A 22698-nucleotide genomic window follows, 5' to 3' on the forward strand; every position below is an offset into this window, starting at 1 on the left:
GAAAAACTATTTTTCCTCATCTCTGTCCTAAATCTACTCCCCCGAATCTTGAGACTGTGTCCTCTCGTTTTAGTTTCCCCAGCCAGCTCAAAAAACCTTCCTACATCTATCTTATCCATACCCTTCATAATCCTATATGTTTCTATAAGATCTCCTCTCATTCTTCTGAACTCGAGCGAATACAATCCTAGACTATTTAATCTTTCATCATAAGTCAACCCCTTCATCCCAGGGATCAACCTAGTAAACCTCCTCTGGACCGTCTCCAAAGCCAGTATATCCTTCCTCAAATATGGAGACCAGAACTGGACACAGTACTCCAGGTGCGGTCTCACCAGTACCTTATATAGTTGCAACATTACCTCCCTACTCCTGAATTCAATTCCTCTAGTGATGAAGGCCAACATTCCATTTGCCTTCTTAATAACCTGCTGCACCTGCAACCTAACTTTTTGTGATTCATGCACAAGCACTCCCAAGTCCCTCTGCACAACAGCATGCTGTAGTTTTTCACCATTTAAATAATATTCAGCTCCTTTATGTTTCTTGCCAAAGTGGATAACCTCACACTTACTAACATTGTACTCCATCTGCCAGACCTTTGCCCTCTCATCCAGCTTAACTATATCCCTCTGCAGATTCTCCACATCCTCATTACAATTTGCTCTTCCACTCAATTCGGTGTCATCCGCAAACTTGGCAACACCACATTTTGTCCCCTCCTCCAAGTCATCAATGTAAATAATGAACAGTTGTGGGCCTAGCACCAACACTTGCTGCACCCCACTTACCACTCTCTGCCAACCTGAAAAACTCCCACTTATCCCGACTCTCTGCCTCCTGTCAGACAACCAATTTTCAATCCATGCCAATATACTTCCCTGGACTCCACTTACCTGTAACTTACTGACAAGTCTCTTGTGCGGCACCTTATCATACGCTTTCTGGAAATCCAAATATACAACATCAACCTATTCCCCTCTATCCACCGCACCCATTATATCCTCAAAGAATCCTAACAAATTTGTCAAACAAGATCTTCCCTTTCTAAAGCCATGCTGCGTCTGCCTGATTGAACCCTTACGTTCCAAAAGTTTCACTATTTCATCTTTAATGATGGCTTCAAGCATTATCAGGTTTCCCTCCTCTCCATCCTACCCTAAACATAACAGACTGTAAAACTGTATTGAAGACTTATACAGCACATTTTCAAGTTTAATATCTTCTGATTGGGCCAATACAACCAGATGAAATAGTGTTTACCAGGCCAAGGTGCACACACATGCACATAATAATCACATATATACAGGTATATCAAGATTTCATTTAAATATTTTCAAATGATTTACTCGATTACAGGAAACCATTCACCAATCTCACAGCCTAGGGGAAGAAGCTATTTCCAAGCCTGGCAGTCCTGACTTTGATGCTTCTGTACCTTCTACTTAATGGTAGTGGGTCTAAGATACTATGAATTGGATGGAAAGAGTCCTCGATAATTATTTGAGCCCTAATTAAGTAACACTTCCAGTAAACACTATCAATAGAGGAAGGTGAGACCTCATGACCTTCTCCGCCTTTTTGATAATCCTCTGTATTGTTAATGCTTTGCAACTACCATTCCATGCAGTGATACAGCCAGACAGGAATCCTCTAGTTCTCCTCAATGGTGGGGGGAGTCTTGCCATTTCTGGTGCTCTGCATCAGTCCGCTACTCCCTCCGAGTCTTCAAACCCTGTGGCTGCTGCCATCTTGGGCACAGACCTCACAGTTGCAAGGTTTTAAGATAGAACACCGTTGGCTCCTTTAACAGGCCGTTTAAAGCCTGTGGGAGCCGTTGGCATTCAGACTGGCCGAATGAACCTTTTGGAACAGTACTATGTCTCCATACTCTGGGTCTGCACAGTACTGATGTTAGAGCTGCTGTGGCAGAGCAACTATCCTCAAGCCCAATGATTATGTTAGAACTGAATGCAGTTGTGAGTCGGCAGCGTGAACAGCAACAAGCTGAGTACACAGCCCTGATCAGTGCTAAGTCTTTCGGCCAGAGAATCCAGCAGAGAGGGGTGTTGAACCCCAGCGAAGACAGCTTATCCACTAGCCTCTGAGATGTGAACACCGATAGCAGCAGCCTAGCATACGAGGCACACTTGCAGAAACTGTAGTCATCATTTATCATTACTTTTATATTTACTATCTTTTCTTCTTCTTGCATTTTAACTACACTTAAATAATTGTTAGAGTTTCTTATGTACTTGAAAAATTGCAGCAAATCAGACTCTGATTGCACCTTATGTACATGAACATAAATTTAATCAGAGATGAATGGAATTTCTAGAGAGGGCTAACTAACCCAATGAAAAGCTCAGTTCAGGGCTCAGTATGAGTCCAATGTAATTTTCCTGATTTGTAATTCACAGTTTGGAGTTGTCACTCTCATTGCTAATCCTAATTCGACTCAGTGGACGGGGAACTGCAGACTGGGGAGGAGGGTGCATGAGGGTGAGGCAGGTCTGATTCCGTCTACGTGCGTCCGTGCGTACATGCGTGCGTGCGTGTGCGTGTGCGTGTGTGTGTGTGTGTGTGTGTGTGTGCGTGTGTGTATGTGTGTGTGTGCGTTTGAGATATATATTAATGATGTAGATTAGTAAATTTGCAGATGATACAAAGGTTGGCAGTGTTGTGGACAGTGAGGAAGATTATCAAAGCTTACAGGGTGATATAGGACAGTTAGAAGAGTGGGCTGAAAGATGGCAGATGGAGTTTAATACTGATAAATGTGAGGTGCTACATTTTGGTAGGATTAATCAAAATAGGACATACACGTTAAATGGTGGACAATTGAGTGCAGTGCAACAAAGAGATTTAGGAGTCATGGTACGTCATTCTCTGAAAGTTGAATCACATGTGGATAGGGTGGTGAAGGAGGCATTTAGTATGTTGGCTTTCATAAATCAGAGTATAGAAGACAGGAGTTGGGATGTTATGTTGAAATTGTATAAAGCATTGGTGAGGCACAATTTGGAATACTGAGTGCAGTTTTGGTCGCTGGATTACAGGAAGGATATAAACAAAATAGAGAGAGTGCAGAGGAGGTTTACGAGAATGTTGCTAGGCTTTCAGGGTTTGAGTTACGGGGAAAGGTTGAACAGGCTGGGACTTTATTCTCTGGAGCAGAGATGATTGAGGGGTGATTTGATAGAGGTATTCAAAATTATAAGGGGGAAAAAGAGTTAGGTATTAATAGGCTTTTTCCACTGAGAGTGGGGGAGATTCAAATAAGATGGCATGGATTGAGAGTAAAAGGGGAAAAGTTTAGGGGAAACACGAGGGGAAATTCTTTCACGCAGAGGGTGGTGGGGGTATGGAATGAACTTCTGACTGAGGTCGATGTTAATATTTAATGAAAAGTTGGATACGTTTATGAAGGTGGGAGGAATGGAGGGTTATGGGACAAATGCAGGTCAGTGGGGCTAGATGGGAGAAATTGTTTGGCATTTACTAGAAGGGCTGAACTGGCCAGTTTCTGTGCTATAAATGGTTATATGGTGTGTGTGTGTGTGTGTGTGTGTGTGACACTGTGGGTGTGGATGTGGGTGTGGGGGAGATGTTGGGAAGAGTGTCATGTTCAGTGGGTTCACAGGGAGATGAATCTAAACACAAGGGTTACATTCACACGTAACTTTGATTAACATACAGGAGGCATATGGGAGAACGTCAAATGGTACTCAATTACTATATTACTTGAACAATGGTATAGACATTCACATCGACCTCAGTTGGACTCCGATACCACTGGCCGCCTATATCTTGCACACTCACACACTTGAGTGCACACTCTACACAGATGCAGTGCTAAATTTTTAGGTGTTGAAGCTCACTAAAAATGGCGACAAGGAGGTTCCTTGGTGGCTGCCATGATGTAATTGGCACTACATGATTGACAGCGAACTGTAGGACTCCGAAGTAAGACAACCCAGTTGTGCAAGAAGAATGTATGTCCAGAATAGAGAATAGCACACAGCCCGGGGATTCGAGTGTGTTGCAGAGCCGGGGGTGGGGGGTGGGGGGGAGGGTGGTGTAGGGTGCTGCCGAGTGGGGGGACTGACATTTGTGTTTCTTTGGCACTGGCAGAGGGGTTCCAGCTGTGTAGGGGTTTATAGGAAGTGAAGACAGCCATTGATCCCGCATTGGGGTGCTTCCGCTGCCACTTTGGGACCATGCGGTGCCAGAGCGGACCCAAAGCGGCCTGGAACGGTCCCAAAGCAGCACCAGAGCAGCCCGTTGCCCCAAAGCGGTCCTGAAATGGCCTGCCAGAGCTGCAGCACTGCACTCCTGACTTTTCAGGCAGGGACTTTCACAAACACTCCCAGATCCCTGTACCAACAGGTTCTCTGCAAGCACTGATCTGTCACAGTACTAAGGCTCACAGCTTCAGTGTAGTGTTCACCTTACCTGCAACACTTCCTGTGATGTCCACAGTAGTGACCTGGCATGGAGGGACGTCAGGGGCTTGGACCATGAGGCAGAGAGAAAAAAATGTGCTATGCATCAATGTTTGATCCTGGTATCTAACCAATAATGACCCGAGGTGATTTAAATTTGCCACCGGCAAGATGTGCATTAATGGATGGCCGGAGTCCAACCTTGATTGACAGGTGATATGACTTCTGAATAAATTTCAGATGGGGAGGACACATGACCACCTGCAATACACATGTTCCAGAAAGGCAGGGAGGCCATGTTTTTCTCCACGATCCTCATATGTGTGCATGTTTACATATATTATAGGTGCATGATTATATATGTGTGTATGTTGTATATTTGTGCATGTGCATGTGGGGTGTGATAGTGTGTGCGCGCGCAAATTGCAAAATTATAGATGGCATCTGAACATCTCTGTGAGCTTGAATTTCAGTGCAGCAGATCTATACAAACTGTTTTCCTCTTGCTCATACAAGTCAGCAGATGCCAGAGAAACCAGGCAATGATTACGTTAATCCTCCTTTCCATCAACATTGTCTGAATGGAAACTTGTGCTTAAACATATTCCTTGATCAACAGAATTGATCAAGCTTTACGTCAAGTTTTGTGCATAATTTTCAGCCTTTGGCTGACTCGAACTGGATTAAACACAGAAAAAGATTAGGGATGGCTAATCTTGCAAGATTCCTATTATTTGTCATTATAACTTGCCATTGATAAGCAGACGGGAGAGCAGACACCGTTTGATGTGCAGGACTCTTGTGTAGTTTATAACCAGCTGATTTCCTAGTAGTCACATGGGCTGTGGTCTGACACTGATTTTCTTTAACCTCACCATGAAGGGTGGACTCAACGTGACGACACTTGACAGATCTGGAAACTGAAACTTGAACCAGCCTCCAGAAAATCCAGAGGCTGGTGAATGGAGTGAATATTTTATGCTGAACAATCTGTTCCTGCAGATCACATTGATACAGCACATAATGGGCTGGTCTCCTTCCTCATCATGCCATTTTTTGAATGCTGATCCAACTTGCCCCACTCAACCACTCTTTCCCAGCAGTGCTCACAAATCTGATGGATATGAATATCTTTAAGTTTGCCCATGGGTCTGGTCGGCAGATTCGGGGGCAGTGGTGATTTAATTTCAGGTCATAAAAACACAGGTCAAGGTGACACAAAGATGAATGTCCGTGTTATGAAGTTGAGGAGTTATACTGGGATAGAAAAACATTTCTGGCAGATTTAACCATTCGCCCTCACTCTAAATGTTAAATTTTAAATTTAGATATACAGCACGGTAACACGAGCCTGTGATGCCCAAATACCACAATTAATCCACAAACCCCCTACATTTTGAACGTTTCAGAAGAAATTGGAGGACCTAAAGGAAACCCACATAGTCTCGGGGAAGAACATACAAACCTTACAGACAGCGGGGGATTTGAACCCCGGTCGCTGGTTCTGTAATAGTGTCGCACTAACTATCACTGAAGAGCCTGATGTCAAATTTAAGCTGCTAATTCATGGGCTTTACTGACAAAAGGAGGAAAAACCCAACACCCAACCCCAACCAACCAATTTTCCCCTGCAACCGCTGCAACCGTGTCTGCCTGTCCCGCATCGGACTTGTCGGCCACAAACGAGCCTGCAGCTGACGTGGACTTTTACCCCCTCCATAAGTCTTCGTCCGCGAAGCCAAGCCAAAGAAGATGTTGCCGAATCAAAGAATCAGGTAAATAGGTTCCCATCCCACTTCTACCTTGCATACCCCAATAGCCAGGGCAAGAAATCTTTGAAGGAGCAATTCTGCATCAGATTGATGGATGGTGAATTTCTTGTAACTCACGTGTTTCACTCCAGTGGATGTTTCCTATGAATTATAATCCCTTGGATCGGTGCCAAGTCTGTGAAATATCCGAGTCCTGTGAACTTGCTCCAAAATGTGGAACTGGGTTACTGTGCAGCCAATCTGAAACTGTTCCCCGGGGAGAAAAAAAATCTAATGCATAATTAATTGAGCCGCTTGACACGTGATTCCTTTTTTGTTTGAATATTTTATTTATGATTTTCCAAGACTCACATAAATCCTAAAGAACAATCCAATCTTTGTCAACAATGATATATTTTATTCAGAGCCCTTTCCCCGCCCACCCCTCTCCCTTCCCTCCCATACAAGCATTAAAAAAATCCAAGAATCTATAGAGTCACCGTCCTTTAAAAGAACCAAATATAAACCCAAAATAACATAAAGTAAAATGAAAAAGACCCAGAACAAGAGCAGGTCATCTGCGCCCCTGACCCACTTCATTTATCTCAGTCATTCCACTATTAGTCCAGATTTTTACCTCTTCTATTTGGAAGGAGTGTAACTATATTTGTGTACCTATATGATGCCGATAAGGCTACTGCATCCTAATGAATGTGTCATATTTTCTCCTTAAATTGTGATTTTCTCCAGGGCAATACAACTCCGTATCTCTGTATTCCATCATGTAATGTCGGACTTCCACGTGACTGCTATACACTTCCTGCCAAGGCGACCTTCACGATCTGAATTTGAGATGTGTGATTCTTCAGATAGAAGCTTTGTGTCTTTGCCATTGGTCAGTATAGAATTCCTGTGGCCAAAATGCAGAATATTTTGTTCATGAAACTGGGGAAAGTGTGGCCGCTGGGATGGTTTTCTCCCTTGGCATGATTCCATTTCTGCTTTAACATAGGCTTTTGTATATTTATAAGAGGGAGAATTACCCTGACATTCAAGTCAACCTCATTGACATCTGATTGTACAAGTACAACCTAACAAAACAGCGTTCTCCGGCCCTCAGTGGAAAACATGTAGACACGCAACCAGACGCAACACACATACAGCAGACAATACATCTGCAGGATTAGTATTCATAAGTACAAATAAATAAACATATGATATACTGTTTCATAAATATGAGAGTCTCGGTTGGTTGGTGTGAGCAGTTCCTTTGCTGGTTCAGCATTCTCACCGCCTGGGGGATAAAGCTGTTCCTCAGCCCAGTGGTGCTGGCTCTGACACTCCTGTATCTCTTTCCTGATGGGAGAAGCAGCAAGATGCTATGTGTGGGGTGGGAGACTCAATCATTTTGTGAGCCCTCTTCAGACAACGATCCTGATACATCATGTCGAAGGAATGGAGGAGACCCCAGTGATCCTTTCTGCCACTCCTGTGGTCCTGTGGATTGACTTCTGATTCATTTCTCTCCATCAACTGTACCACACTGTGATGGAGCCGGCCAGGTCACTCTCGATAGAGCTCCTGCAGAAGGTTGACATGATGGTGGCCAGTAGCCTTGCCCACTTCAGTCTTCTCAAGAAGGGCAGTCCCTGTGGTGTCTTCCTGACATGTGAGGAGATGTTGTGTGTCCATGTTAAGTGAACTCTAAGCAACTTGGTGCTCTCCACTCTCTCCCCAACAGATAAATGCATGTAATTGTTTTTCTTTTACTACAGCTTTGATAGATCCAGTGTAGAAAGTGGAAGGCATGTATGGAGTCCTTCAAAACTATTGATATAGCCATTTGAAGCATCACAGCTTGAAAGTGGCCACTTCAATATTTTTCTCTCATGGAGTCTGACATATTGGACATTGGAAATACACAGTGTAAAACTTTCTTTGCTGTTATGTGTCCATAATGTATATATTTTATTTAAAATTTAAAACCATAAATAAACATTGGATAGTGAAGATGGTTTTCAGAGATTGCAGAAGGATTTCGACGGCTTAGAAGAGTGGGGTGAAAGGTGGTGGATGGAGTTTAATACTGAAAAATGTGAAATGCTTCATTTTGGAAAAAATCATCAAAACAGCACATATGCAGTAAATGGGAGGGCTTTGAAGAATTCAGAAGAACAGAAAGATCTAGGAATAATGGTTCATCATTCTTTGAAGGTGGAATCTCATGTGGATAGAGTGGTATGCTGGTCTTTATGAATGGGAGGGAATAGTTATTTTTGAGTCCCAGAAAGTGCAAACTGCTTGGATTGTTACCGCCCGACTATTCCCCCAAACACTGACTGCTCCACCTGCTTTCTTGGACGATGTCAGTTCCAGCTACCTTTTGGACGTCAGATTGGAGAACTGAACTGGGATGCCATCTTCTTGAGTTAACTGTGGCCAGGCCCCCCTCACAAGCAATACCACTGGAGGTCAGCATCCACTCAGAGCTTTCCGAAAGAAAATAGAAAATGCTCCAAATAGGTGGGGGAGCTTCGCAGGAGAGAGGAAAATAGAATCAAGGTCATGTCAAAGTGCATCTCAATGAGAGTCTTGACACAAAAATAACTTTCTTTTACTAGATCATCACAGGATCTTGAGTGAACAAAGTGTAGCTGGGAAGACACAGCAAGTCAGGCAGCATCCATGGAGAGAAATAGAGAGTCAACATTTTAGGTCAGGAACTGTTATCAAGACTAAATCATCATTAATCAATAAAGGGTACTGACCTGAAAAGCTGACTGATGTACTCAGTCCCTCCAGCTTCTCTTTGCTTTGAGACAGTTATAGATGTTTTCGGGAGATAAATTGAGGCAGGTTTTTTAGTGTAGGTCACATACAAACACTTCAAAACAGACCTCATTTAAAATACTGGAGCTCTGCTCAAGCCAAACAGGGTGACTCCTGAGAGCCTTTGCAAAAGCTTTGGAGAGTGCCCAAGGGACTTCATTAATGGATTATCATTTTGAAAAACAACAGATGAAAGTGATCGAAGGAGTAGTTTGGAGCAGGAGTCTAACAGGCTTTTCTCTGAGAGAGAGAGAGAGAGAGAGAGAGAGAGAGAGAGAGAGAGAGAATTCAGTTCAGCAGTTTTACAGTCAGCAGCAACAACTGGGTCTGGAACAGGACAAGCTGGAAAGCTTGTGGAAAATCTCCATTTGAAAGACGGGTAGTGGCTGCTTAGTTCAGCCTGGTCAAAGCCCTTGTGCTCCATACAAGAGGAGAGGACTGGCTGCCTAATGTTTCACTTGAAATAAGAGAAACTAAAAGGAACTCTGTGGTGACCTGAAAGAAAGAGGCTATCATCTGGAGAAACCTGATGGAAAAAGTTTCTTCTGCAAGATACTGAAGTGGCTGATTAAAAGTAATCAGTTGTGGGTGTCCAACAAACGACAAATCTCTCTCTGAAAACTGACAAGAACTTTCCTGAGCGGTAACCATTTACCTTTCAAGAACCAAAGCATAAAATGTTAAATTCTATGCACAGTATAAGAATTGCCTGCAACCAGTGAACTTGGAGGAATGAGAAGTGAGATTGGACTGTGAATCAAAGAACTTTTCTGAACTTACACACACTTCATACACGTGCACTTAGAGGGTTAAGTTAGGTTAGTTAAGTTAATAGTGATAAGTTAAAATGTGATTCTGTTTTCATGTTTAAAGATAATTAAAAGCAACGCTTGTTTAAGTAACCATTTATCTTGGTGAATATCTATTGCTGCTGGGTTTTGGGATCCACTGGGCTTGCTCAGCCATCTTTTACCACATAATTGAGCGGTAGATCTCAGAATACTCCTGAGGTAACATAGAGATGGGATCCTTTTGCAGAGAACGCTAAAGCTACAGGTACAGAAATAGAGGTAAATATTCTCAGAAATTCTCTGCTCTTGTGGGCCTCACTGGGAGATGCAACTGGGAATGCTCCAGATTTGAACCTGAATAATTTAAGGAACTATATCAATGCAAATTGATGTTGCTTGCTCTGTGGTTAGAGCACTGGTCTTGTAAACCAGGGGTCATGAGTTCATTTCTCACTGGGGTTAATAGTGGACAAAGTGGCGACTCTGTCTGCCTTATGGTAGATAAAAGTTAAAGAATTTCATGTATGTTACATTCTAAATGTAGTATTAGGACACAATAATGGTATCTTTAAACTTTATAGTTGGATCCTGTGACTTTGCCTCATTGGCAGCTAAATTGAAAAGGTTTGAGAACAACAGCAACCTCTCAGAGACTGTTTAGTTGGTGTTACCAACTTATTGCCTGTTACATCAAAAAATGCAGTGAAGTCAAACCGAATCTCAATGAACATCTACAAATAGATGCACACTATGTGGCGTGAATAAAAGCTCTCATGACTGGTGAGAACATACGCTTTTATTAGCTTATAACTGAGGGTAGGGTCTTCAGAGGGGCTCAGGGTTTACGCGGGTAACCAGGGTGATAGATGGATAAATGGGGGAGGAGCCAGGAGGCAGAGCCAACCATCAGTTTAACAACCATCAGTGAATCTCAGTTCACTGCACACAATTATTACAATATTACAATATTAAATGAGCTCTGCAAACAAACAACAATATACCTCAGCTCCACCTCTTTACATCAAATTATAGGAAGTCACAATTCCTATAATCACTTTTAAGTTGTAAAATGATCGTCTTCTGGTTGAGTAACAAAATACAGAACTGAAATTTACAATGACAATCTGTAAGTCTCTCTTTGGCAAAGAGCTTCCATTGCACAATTAACTCTGTCTTGCCACTGATGACTCACTGTCAAAACTCTTCCCTCACTCTGACTTGATCAAAAATAGCTGCTTGAAAAAAAGAAGTGAACATGGCTGAGAGTGAATGAAGTATTTTTGCAGTGGTGGAATATTCAGAACAATTTGCTTCCCAGAAATGGAAATTACTGCAGCATTATGTTGATACTTCACTGAAGAAGGGGAGTATATCTAATGTTGGAACCATGCCCGTGCCTGTACATGTTCTCTGAACCTGCAGCATTATTCAGCAAAGAGACATGCTGTTATGCGTGGACTGTGAAAGGGAAAGCTGTTTCCAGGAAATCCCAGGTGTGGTTTGCATATTCTCCTGGGCTTTTCTGTGTCAGTCGATGCATCCGTACCAAACTTTCACATTACCCTGCAAGAATATCCCTCTATTAGCCTTGTACTGACAAAAATTACCATCACCTATGTGCAGCACAGGGGGTTAGACTGGTCAGCTTGGACTAGGAGAGGATGTGTGTGCACGCGCAAACCACACACACACACACACACACACACACACACACACACACACACACACACACACGCACACACACACACACACGCACACACACACACACACGCGCGTGCACACACACACACACATGCACACACGCGCGCGCACACACACACACACACACACACACACACACACACACACACACACACACACACACACACACACACACACACACACACGCACGCACACACAAACACACAAATACAAACAAACAAAATCCAGATATAATTTATGGGTTTCTAGAATTGTGCAGCAGATTTCAGATTTAGATTTATTTCTAGAGTACATATATGACATCACATACATCCCTGAGATTCTTTTTTCCTGTGGGTGTGACAGAATTACCATGAATTGGTTGTGCAAAAGAAAACTGTACACACTATTAACATAAACAAAAAACTGTAAACAGATAATGAACATAAACAAATTGACTGTGCAATACAGAGAGAACAAAAAGAGAATCAATAAAATGCAAAAGTAAATGAGTCCCTGATTGAGTTTGTCATTGAGGAGTCTGGTGGTGGAGGGGTAGCAGGTGTTCCTGACCTTGGTGGTGTGAGTATGGTCACACCTACACCTCTTTACTGATGGCAGCAGCGAGAACAGAGTGTGTGCTGGGTGGTGTGGGTCTCTCCGACAGCAGCATTCCCAGTACTCAATAGTGGGGATGGTTTTGTGAGAGATGGGAAAACTGATCTAAAATTATGAACATGAAGGAAACTAAAATTCATACATCAGTTAATGGCTGTAACCAGTACAAACAGGATGAGCTTGGGAATTAGGATGCAGGAAAGCAGAGTCAGCACGATTAACATAAGAATTTTCTAGTCTTTGTGACAAGATCAATGAGCCACCATAAGAATAAGATAAGGAGCTGTAAGGAACAATAGAATGTAGGAAGTTGAGGTAGTCTGGATAGACAGAAGTGCCAAGTTCTACATATCTAATTAGTTAACCTTACACAGATTTACAAAGTTATACATATTAAATTAGCCAACCCTAGACAGGATGAGCCAACTCTTCATACCAAGAGACTGTAGCTCCGAGAATCAGGAAGGTGTGAATAAGGACAATAACATGAAGGGACACCGACAGGATACTCCCTGGTCCTCCAAGTATACTGAAACTGCATGTAGGCAGGAAGGATTGCCTCTGCCAAACCCATCCAGGGGGCAGAAGAATGTAAGGGGGAGGGTATTCTGATACTGAAATTTACTGTATAAAAGTTGGGTGAGACCCAGTGTATGTGTGTATTCCCAGGGTAAGGGGAAGCACCCAACTTTGCATTGTTGTTGTAATAAATGTTCTTTGTTCTCAATTTTTGTCTCGAGCAATTTCTTTAAAGGTAATTCTGTTTCTAACAGTTTTGCCTGTGATGTCCTGGGCTATGTCCACTATTTTTTAGAGGGCTTTATGCTCAGGCATATTTGTGTCCCTATAGCAGGCTGTGATGTTTTCACCAAACCTCTGTAGAAATTTGCCAGGGTTTCTGGTGTCATACCAAACCTCCGCAAACTCCTGAAGAAGCAAAGGCATTGATGTGTTTTCTTCTCGATGCCATTGGAGTGTTGGGTCCAGGAAAGATCCTCTGAGATAGTGACTCCCAAGAACCTAAATGTGCTCCCCCTCTCCACCTGTGGGAAGAAGCTGTTTCCCAGCCTTGAAATCCTAGTATTTATGCTCCTCTAACTCTTCCTTGAGAGTAATGTCTCAAAGATACTGTGGGCTGGATGGTAAAGGCCCCTCAATGATTCTCTGAGACCTCTTTAAGCACCGTTCCCTGTAGATATCATCCCTTTGTGCTGACCTCCTATCTGATGCTTTGCACTCACCCACCACTTAGTTTGGCTTAAGTGGTTTGTTTGTGTGTCGCCTGGAAGCTTTTGCTGAATCTATCTGGAAGAATGCAGGCATAAGAGCAGTAATGATGCCAAATAGAGGGGTGATACTCAGGTCAAAGCTTCCTATTATGGTGATGACATCACCATCTTCTGCTCAGACCCTTCCCTCCCACCCCCCCCCCCCACCCCATCAATCTCAGCAGCCAGTTTGAACTTGACTTAGGGGCCAGAGTCATTTACACTGAGGCCTCATTCCCTGGCAACTTGCCCATCTAATCGTCAGTTCCCCCTCTGTCCTGAGATGCCAAGAATCTCATTTGGAGGAGCTGGAGTGTGTGACAAGAGTTGGCTGGAACAGATGACCAAGGGAAAACAAGAGGTGAGATTGCAGGAGTTGTGCTCCCTCTCCATGACAAACTAAACCCTGGTCATCAGGTGCAAGGCAGGTCTTGGCACAGGTGTGGCCCAAACCCGTTTTCCTGAGCTGCGGCATCATTTGAATCATCTAGTCCTGAAGATCCAGATTGGACATCCCCTGTTAGCCCATGATGCACAGGATTCTGAAGAAATGACCCAACATTGCCCTCATCTTGATGGCCACCTTTGTATGGCTGGATCGAACTATGTGCAGACAAGTTGGCAAAAGAATTAGACAAACACCAATGGCTGTGTGCGTATCTGTTCTTTATCCCTGAAGTTCAAGTTCAAGATTATATATCATCTTTATTGGAAAAGTACCACCCGATGACAGAGTGTCCTCTGGTCCAGACATAGCACGCATACAGGCAAACGATACATATGCGGAACAAATATTCATATATACAAATAAATAAATATTATTTAATATAAAGTGGGGTCACAGAGGGATTGCATGAGCAGCTCATTCAGTCATTCAGCAGACTCACCGCCCATGGGAAGAAGCTGTTCCTCAGCCCGGTAGTGCCGTCTCTGACAAGCTATGATGGGAGCAGCTAAAGGATGTGTGCAGGGTGAAAGGGTCCTTGTCCACTTTGTGAGTTGTGAAGGATGGGCCTGTCTTGTTGCTGTGCACTCTTCCATTTGGTTGGACTTTTCAGTCCTTTTAGGGAAAGTTTCTGCAGAAATAAAAAACACCTTTGACCACAAATCGATCAGTGACAAACACAGAATGTCCTGCAGGCCAGGTTGGAGAAGAACATGATGGATCCTGCGGGATAGTGTGTGCTCCTTCATAAAAGTAATTGATGGCATAATTAATGTAAAGCAAGAGATTTACATTTTTTTGTATTTACTGCATAAATATTTTGAAATAAAATGTAAAATAAATTTCAGCAAGAAGGTGTAAAATCTGGCACTGGGTTGTTTTAACTTGAATGGAAACTGTCTTTTAGCACCATTCACCATTCCAAGAAAATTAAAGCCTCTTTCTAAAATTAGTCACTAAACTTTAGAAATTATATATAACCAATTCTACATCTATTGTAATATATAATCCTTGTTCTGCTGTAAACCACATGCAAGTGTTGCAACGTAAAACTGAGAAAGTGAAAGTGCTTTGGGGAACAGGGATATTCCCTTCCTTGGAACGTCAGTATGATTGGCAGCTTCCACTGCAGGAGATGATGTGAGTGAGGGAAGGGAGTCCCCATAAATAGGAACTCATTGGACCCATGTGGCAGAACTGGATTCAGCAGAGAGAGCTGCTGCATCAGGAAGATCCTTCATCAGACATCTCAGCACAGAGTGGGAGGGAGATGGTGAGAGCAGCCCCCGTAACGGTGCTCATCCTCCTCCTGTGTGTCGTGGTCGCCCAAGGTATGTTGTGATGTCTGAACTTATTGTATCCTTTCCTCTTCATTCAGAGAGCTCCTTCCACCTCAGCGTCCTTTTCTCTTCTACTCTCATATCTATATCATCCCCTCTGCCCCCTTTCCCCCCTCCTGTCCTCTCCTTCTCCCCCCCCCAACCTTTTGATTCAGGTGCCTACCTTTTGATTCAGGTGTCTGCCTTTTTTTTTGCTCATACCTTGAAGGACTCAGGCCTGAGATGTCGGTTACCCTTTACCTTATTGATGTTGAGTTTCTCCTGCATTTTTCTGTGTTGCATGCTTTTGCTTTTCAATGTACACAAAGCAATTATGTTGCCAATGCTCTCGATAATGCAGCGTTATAGAGAAGAATTTTAAAATTCTGTCCACTGAAATTTAACTAATGTAAGACTAATCCAGGCAGTTAAACTGCAGAAGTGAAAATAATTAAAAATTTAAATTTAGACATGCAGCATGGCAGCAGGCCCTTTCGACCCACAAGCCTGCGCCGCCTATCTGCGCCCAATTGACCTCCAACTCCTGTACGCATCGAGGGGTGGACGAAAACCGGGGAAGACCCATGCAGACACAGGGAGAGCATCCAAACTCTTTACAGTGATACAAAACTGTGGTCAAAGAGAATACCCATTCTTACCGTGGATTACAGTTGTGGTCTTTGCTATCAAACTTCTCAATTTTAGGAACAAACGAATGTCTGCAATACTCCATTAAGTGTTTGTGCAGGCTCTTAATGTACAAATGTACCGGAAGAGTGCTAACAGGTTTGCAGGCAGCAGCCCATTGAACAAACAATGAAATCTGAGTAATCTTTCCTCAGGTATTCCGATCCCTGGAACCCAAGGACGGTGCCAGTGCTTACGGGTCAGTTCTGTGGTTATTCATCCAAAGCTCATAAAAAGCTTGAACTACATTCCCAGAGGATCTCACTGTGAAGACGTAGAGATAATGTAAGTCAATTAAGTCAGACTATCACCCTTACCCTTTCTCCCATTGTGACATTTACTTAATAAGTTGTGAACTTTAAGAGGAGCATTTGATTTCTCTATGTTAAATATTTCCTTCTCTTCACAGTATCTCATTGAAAAGTAAAGAGACAGTGTGTCTTGATCCTGAAGCCAAGTGGGTGGAGGTTCTGATAACATCTTTGAAAGGTCAGTGTTTGCCAGAATTCAGACTTCGCTTGCAAACAAATGTAATTTCTTTCACCATCTGAGACTGGACCTTCACAGAGGAAGATGATGTCTGCTCTTCCCTGCTGAACATTCATCATCCCCCCCCAAGCCCCAGTATTTCAACATGCAGAGTACCCCTTCTGCATGCATTTAATTTAAAAAATTTAGATATATAGCCCGGTAGCAGGCCCTTTAGGCTCACGAGCCCGAGCCGCCCAATTACACTCACCTACATCTCCCAGTACGTTTTGAACCATAACCTGGAATATTAGCTAACTACTTAATGTCAAAGCTCAGCCACTTACTATCTGCACCAATGTCGTTGTTCATTGTTGATATAAGCAGGAGTAGATTTTGCGTCCCAACTGCAGAGTATGAATCACGGCAAGGCTACCAAGGTTTGTTGGAAGTGGAAAAGGTTGATGGGAAAGGAGGTTTAGGTGATTGGATGGGGTGGCAATCATACAGAATTCTCTGAACTGGGTGGAGTAGAGCTTCTTGCTGTTGGATCCTGTGTGGTGGGGCACTGTATTACAGTCATTATACTGGTTGTCCCACCCCTGATACTGTAACTCCTCCCCCTCCAGGATTCCTAATAAAGCCAGTATCACACAATCCCCTCCCTCAGTACTGCCTTGGAAATGGGCCAACAGCATGTAAGTTTATAGTGATTAAATCCTATTGATCTCAACCTGGCCTGTTGGGTCTAATTGATAGCGCTGCATCCTGTTTCCTCACACTCCTCCCTGCACCTCATAAATGACGGAAAGTTGAGAGGTGTCATGAGGTTACTCACTAAACTGCAAGGCACTCAAGCATCCAACTTGTTCTTGTCACCACTGGATTTTTGTGGCTGGTCCTGCTGGGTCTCCATTAATGGGAACGCTCAAGGATCTTGATGGCGGGGAGTTGGTGTCATTCAATGTGGTCCGACCCTCTCTTGTTGCACAATGGTTGTTGCCCGGCATTTGGGTGATGCCAAAGTTACTCAGTGCTTTTCCATCCCTGCCGGAATGTTGTCCAAGCCTTCATTCCTGCAGGAAAGGGCAGTTTTCATTTGAAAAGATTTAGCAATGGAACAGAGCACTACCTCATCCATTTTAAATAATGTGCATTGCAACAGCCACAAGATGGTGCAAAACTTCCAAATTTTAGCAAAGTGCTCCTTTTTATGTCTGCATGACAACTGTCTTAATAGTGTGCTGAATACAATCTATGCAGTACTAACAATGCATATTGCTCAATTTTATTTCAGGTGTCAAAAATAAACAATCAAAGAATAAAGCTGGGATCTGATGGATTACCATCATGAATTACCTGACAGGGATGAACGAAGATGCACCCTGTGTGCATTGCCTCTTTGATGTTACCTCCTTATGGTTCACTGCAGTGCTTTCTCTTGACTGCCTTCTGTGAATAATTGCACGGTTCATCCCTGACGCACAATGTGTTTACTTCCCATCGCGACACCTGGTTGCAGTTGATATTTGTCGTGTTGTGTTTGAGATTTGTTTAGGTCTGTGGTAATGGAAGCGATTTTACTACTGCTGAGTGTTATGTCACAAGCAGTTGATAAGTACTTCTCCAGACATTCTAATTAGCAAATGGGACACAGGCATTCCGTGGAAAAGGTGAAAGGAATGCGTGCCATTTGCTAAAATGCGGCAATACAGGCGGTTCAATCAGTGTAGCGGTTAGCGCGATGCTATTACATCAGCCATGACCCGGATTTGGTTCCTGTGCTGTCTGTAAGGAGTGTGTACGTTTTCTCTGAGTCTGCACACCTTCCTTCAGCCCCTCTGGTTTCCTCCTACCCTCCAAAACCAACAATTGTAGGTTAATTTGGGTGTAATTGGGCGGCACGGGTTTAAACGGCCGGAATCGGCTTCTACCATGCTGTATATAAAATATAAAATTCAAAAATATGTCAGGAGGAGATGTTAGTTTTAGAATAAATTATTTCATTAATTCTTCTGGATGTATATTTTGAATCTGCTTGGAAATCCAGTGGATGGTGTTGGAGTGTGGAATAATTGACTGAGAGAGCTGTGGACTGCCAGAAGGAACTGCACCAGCACACGCAAGTTTAAGTTCAAATTCATTTATACGTGAAATCCCACACAGCTTTGAGATTATTTTTCCTGCGCCCAGGCTGAACTTTGACTTTATCGGTAATTGTAAGCCATAAACACTTCACGTCCCTCACACTTCCATCGTCCCAATCCCACATCCCCATGCACATAACACTGACAGGAGATGGTAGGTCTCCTGCTGACTTGAACCCATTCAGTTATCACACGCCACCTTGGCAACCCCCGCCGGTTTTGTCAGAGGCTGATGTAACCAGGAGCTACCCTTTGTTAATTCAATGAGATAACCTAGTTTAGAATGTAGAACATTTAAAAATTCTAATTTTACCAGAGGATATCATGCGATTTTGCACTGATTTCAAATCATATCCTTGCGAATTTTGTGTTTCCACTGTTCATAGTCTGTGATATATTTTTGGTAGTAGTACTGACCAAATATATTTATTTCAGAAATGTTTTTGTAAAACAGGATACAAACCTGTTACAAATGTTGTTGGTGTCATTTTATAGCAGTGTTTATGGACCATTGACATTATAACTGAAACTGTGTGATTTCCTCTGTAAATTTTCAGACTTTCATGTCATTCCAATGTCCGTGGGAGCAAATTTCCAGAATGTGCGATTTTTATGTAAATTACTTACATTTGAAAAGGCAATGATACTAATGGTCAAATTATCAATGGAGGAAATTTAATTTGTAAATAGGAATTTTTAATATAAATTTGTGATAGAACTCTTTTACCCTCCACATTGCTTGGCCAAACCTCACAAAGTTGATGCCTGTGAATGAATTGGTTGAGCAAATTAAGTAAAATAAACTTGGCTTCTCATAAAGAATTTGATGTCATTGCTTCTGAATGTTCAGCGTACAGTTCCACGATTCTCTTTTTAATAAATAAACAAGGCTGAAAAACGAAGAGCAAGTTCTCCAAGGGCAACTCCAACGACAGTGGGATTTCCTGAAGCTTTGTTTTAACCCTCGCACTAAGTGGACCCAACACTGCAATGTGAAAGCAGTGAGGGTGCAGTTGTACAGTGCTGATGAAATCCAGGGGTTTCTGGCTGGCTTAAATTCTTGCAATCTACCCTGGTTAGAGCAAACCTGCAGTTTTTTGGTGCCCCATACCTCAAGATCGATATATGACCCTCCAAGGGTTGATGAGAATTATATTTGGCCCTTATGTCTACAACAAAGAAAGACCATCCGAATCTTTGAACTGTGAAATTTCACTGGATGGAATAGGAATGCAATTTCTAACTCTCATCTCTTGCAACTAGAGGCTTATCTTTCTGGCAAAAAAGAGGATTCACTCCAGAATGAGTAACTCCTAGATCTCAGGCTCCAGGAGATCATCAAACACAGTTAGAATCAGATGGCCATTCAGTATGAATCTGATATTTTGGTCTGAAATTAATTTGAAAGGAACCAATTAACTGAAATGCTCAAAGTAGCAGACACAATTGGTGCAGGTGAAATAGAGTCAGGTTACAAGGCTCAAGATTAGCCTTGGAAATGGGCCATTGATTAGAGTCATGTGATATTTATTCACTGAATGGAATTTATTGAACAGATCAACAAGGGTGTCATTGAACAACAGAAGTTCAGAAATCCCAATGATGTCCAGCAAAACGTGTGTGTGTCTGTATGAGTGAGAGAGGGGAAGAGAGAGAGCGAAAGAAAGAGAGACACCTCTCATCCTTGTGTGCGTTAGCAAGTATGTGCGTCCAGTGCCAGGTGCATGCCTATTCTGTTTATGAGCATTGGGTCCCGTGCAGTAGAGCTGGTCACCAATTGCTTTGGTCCTCCTTGCCACCAAAATCTTTGTGGTAGCTGGTGAGAGTCTTGGAAAGGCAGTTGTAGACATGAACACAACCCTATTATGATGTCTGGTGAATGTAACTGCTTTGACAGGTAGATGTTGAATAAGGTAGATCAGGCAAACAATGGCTAGTTGAGAGAACAAGGCAGAGGTTCAGCTTCTTCTCAAGACACATAATAGATGATGAACATTGCCTTTTTGTCATATTTTACTGTCAATGACGAGTTTGTTAATGACAGTCTCCCTGTTGTCTGCCAGAGGGTAAGAATTGGAAATGAAAAGCAAATAAAACTGACGATGCTGGAAATTTGAACAGGACAAGCTGGCAAGCTTGTGGAAAACCCCATTTGTAAGATGGGTTGTGAATGCTTAGTTCAGCCTGGTCAAAGCCCTTGTGGAGAGTACTGGCTGCCTAATGTTTCACTTGAAATAAGTGAAACTAAAAGGAACTCTGTGATGACCTGAAAGAAAGAGGATATCATCTGGAGAACCCTGATGGGGTGAGTTTCTTCGGCAAGATGCTGAAGTGGCTGGTTACAAGGAATCAGTTGTGGGTGTTCAGCGAACAACAAATCTCTCTCTGAAAATTGACAAGAACCTTTTTGAGTGGTAACTATTTACCTTTCAAGCACCAAAGCCTGGCGAACGTCATAAATGTTAAATTCTGTGCACAGTATAAGAATTGCCTGATATTTGTGAACTTGGAGGAATGAGAAGTGAGATTGGACTGTGAATCAAAAAACTTTTCTGAACTTACACACACATTAAATACACATACGTTTAGAGTTAGAAGTTAAGTTAGTAGTAATAAATTAAAATTTGAACATGTTTTCATGTTTAAAGATAATTAAAAGTAACTTTTGTTTAAGTAAACATTTATCTTGGTGAATATCTATTGCTGCTGGGTTTTGGTGTCCTCTAAGCTTGTTACAGCCAGAAAAACTTAACAAGCCAGGTAGTGTCTCTCAAAAGAAAAAGTGGTCTTTGCCCAGCCACCAACCTGCACCGCCATCTTCCCCCAGATGTCTTCCGCCTGCAACAATGACGTCACTTCTGCCAGTATCGAAGATATCACTTCCCCCAGTACTGCTGGCGTCACCTCCTGCTTCATGGCTGGCCAGGTTGCCCGACCGCACTGATGTCATGTGCATCCACTGGGCACCGTCATCTTGGGCCAGCGGGCCCTGATTGCACAGCGATGGGACAATGTGGTCAACACCTGATTGCCCACCCAATGCACCCCATGCCCGGGAAAAAAGCCGCTGGCCGTTATTCGCCTCATCCATCTGGAGCAGCGACTCGGACCCTGAGATGATCCTAGTGTCCACCACCTTAAAAAGGGACATTCCCCACGGACTTGGGTGCTCAAATATGGACATTGCTGTCAGTGGGAAGGTAACAAAATGCCTGTTCGATAGCGGTCGTACTGAGACCTTCATGCACCCAAATGTGCCTGGGCACTAAAGCTCAAAATCTACCCCACAAACTTTGGTATTGCTTTTGCAGCTCAGTACTACTCCATCACAGCCCTTGGGTCCCGCTCAGTGGATTTGACAGTGTGGGGGGGGGGGGGGGTGGGGGAGGAACATAACACGAGTTCAGGCTCCTTGTTATGCCCAAGCTCTGTGCCCCAGTCCTCTAAGGGCTGGACTTCCAGTTCCACCTCCAAAGCCTCACTCTTGCCTTCAGCAGGCCCTTCCCCCTATTCACACTCCACAGCACACAGTCCTGCCACTGCCCCCAATCCACCTGTGGCCTCTCCACGCTCTGGATAACCCCTCCTGCCCTCCTCACCTACCTTACATCAGATTGAAAGCCCATAGCTGCCAGGAGTAGGCGCTATTGCGCAGTCGACCTGGCCTTCATTAAGGCAGAAGTGAGGCGGCTTCAGGCGGAAGGTATCATAGAGCCCAGCACCAGTCCCTGTAGAGCCCAAGTCCTAGTGGTAAAAGGGGGTAGCAAACTAAGGATGGTCATCGATTATAGCCAGACCATAAACCAGTACACACAGCTGGATGCCTACCCCCTACCCCGAATAGCTGACATGGTCAATGAGATAGCCCACTATAAGGTTTTCTTGACAATTGTCCTAAAGTTGGCCTACAACCAGTTCCCTATCCTCACTTGGGATAAACCATACACCGCCTTCGAGGCAGACGGGCGCCTCTACCAGTTCCGCCGGGTTCCGTTTCGGGTCACTAATGGGGTCTCTGTCTTTCAGCGGAAGATGAATTGCATGGTAGACTGGCACAAGCTAAGGGCGACCTTCCCGTACTTGGACAATGTCAACATCTGCGGCCACGACTAGCAGAACCACGATGACAACCAGGAGAGATTTCTCCGGATGGCCGAGGAGCTGAACTTCATAACAATGAGTAGTGCTTGTTCAGCACCACCCGCCTCACTATCCTAGGGTACATCGTGGAACATGGTGTTGTTGGTCCT

At 43.4% G+C, this 22698-nt stretch overlaps 1 protein-coding gene and 1 long non-coding RNA gene across 4 annotated transcripts in view; one reads left to right on the plus strand and one right to left on the minus strand.

The window, feature by feature from the left end:
- Positions 1-6658: 6658 nt before the first annotated feature.
- LOC138758193 (uncharacterized) overlaps positions 6659-22698 on the minus strand; it is a 41723-nt gene continuing 25683 nt past the window's right edge. The window contains exons 2-4 of one of the 3 annotated variants that reach the window (XR_011354203.1): positions 17140-17377; positions 14270-14458; positions 6659-7106 (exon numbers count right to left, since the gene is read on the minus strand). This is a non-coding gene — a long non-coding RNA (uncharacterized lncRNA). Of the gene's footprint in view, positions 7107-10407; positions 11380-14031; positions 14459-17139; positions 17378-22698 lie in introns of those variants that run through there. The other 2 variants (XR_011354202.1, XR_011354201.1) reach the window with 2 other exon arrangements.
- On the plus strand, positions 15041-19249 carry LOC138758191 (alveolar macrophage chemotactic factor-like). The gene is made up of 4 exons (XM_069926777.1): positions 15041-15158; positions 15989-16118; positions 16243-16322; positions 17599-19249. The coding sequence occupies exons 1-4, from the start codon at positions 15098-15100 to the stop codon at positions 17637-17639; spliced, it is 312 nt and encodes a 103-aa protein (XP_069782878.1). The 5' UTR covers positions 15041-15097; the 3' UTR covers positions 17640-19249.

This window comes from Narcine bancroftii, chromosome 3, assembly GCF_036971445.1.
Source record: "Narcine bancroftii isolate sNarBan1 chromosome 3, sNarBan1.hap1, whole genome shotgun sequence".
In the NCBI taxonomy this organism is placed as follows: Eukaryota; Metazoa; Chordata; class Chondrichthyes; order Torpediniformes; family Narcinidae; genus Narcine; species Narcine bancroftii.

Excerpts from the sequence above, each read along its gene's own strand:
- LOC138758191 (XM_069926777.1), top strand. The coding sequence starts at position 15,098 with ATGGTGAGAGCAGCCCCCGTAACGGTGCTCATCCTCCTCCTGTGTGTC. Across the intron at positions 15,159-15,988 it reads GTGTGTCGTGGTCGCCCAAG|GTATTCCGATCCCTGGAACC; the intron begins GTATGTTGTGAT and ends ATCTTTCCTCAG. Across the intron at positions 16,119-16,242 it reads TGTGAAGACGTAGAGATAAT|TATCTCATTGAAAAGTAAAG; the intron begins GTAAGTCAATTA and ends TTCTCTTCACAG.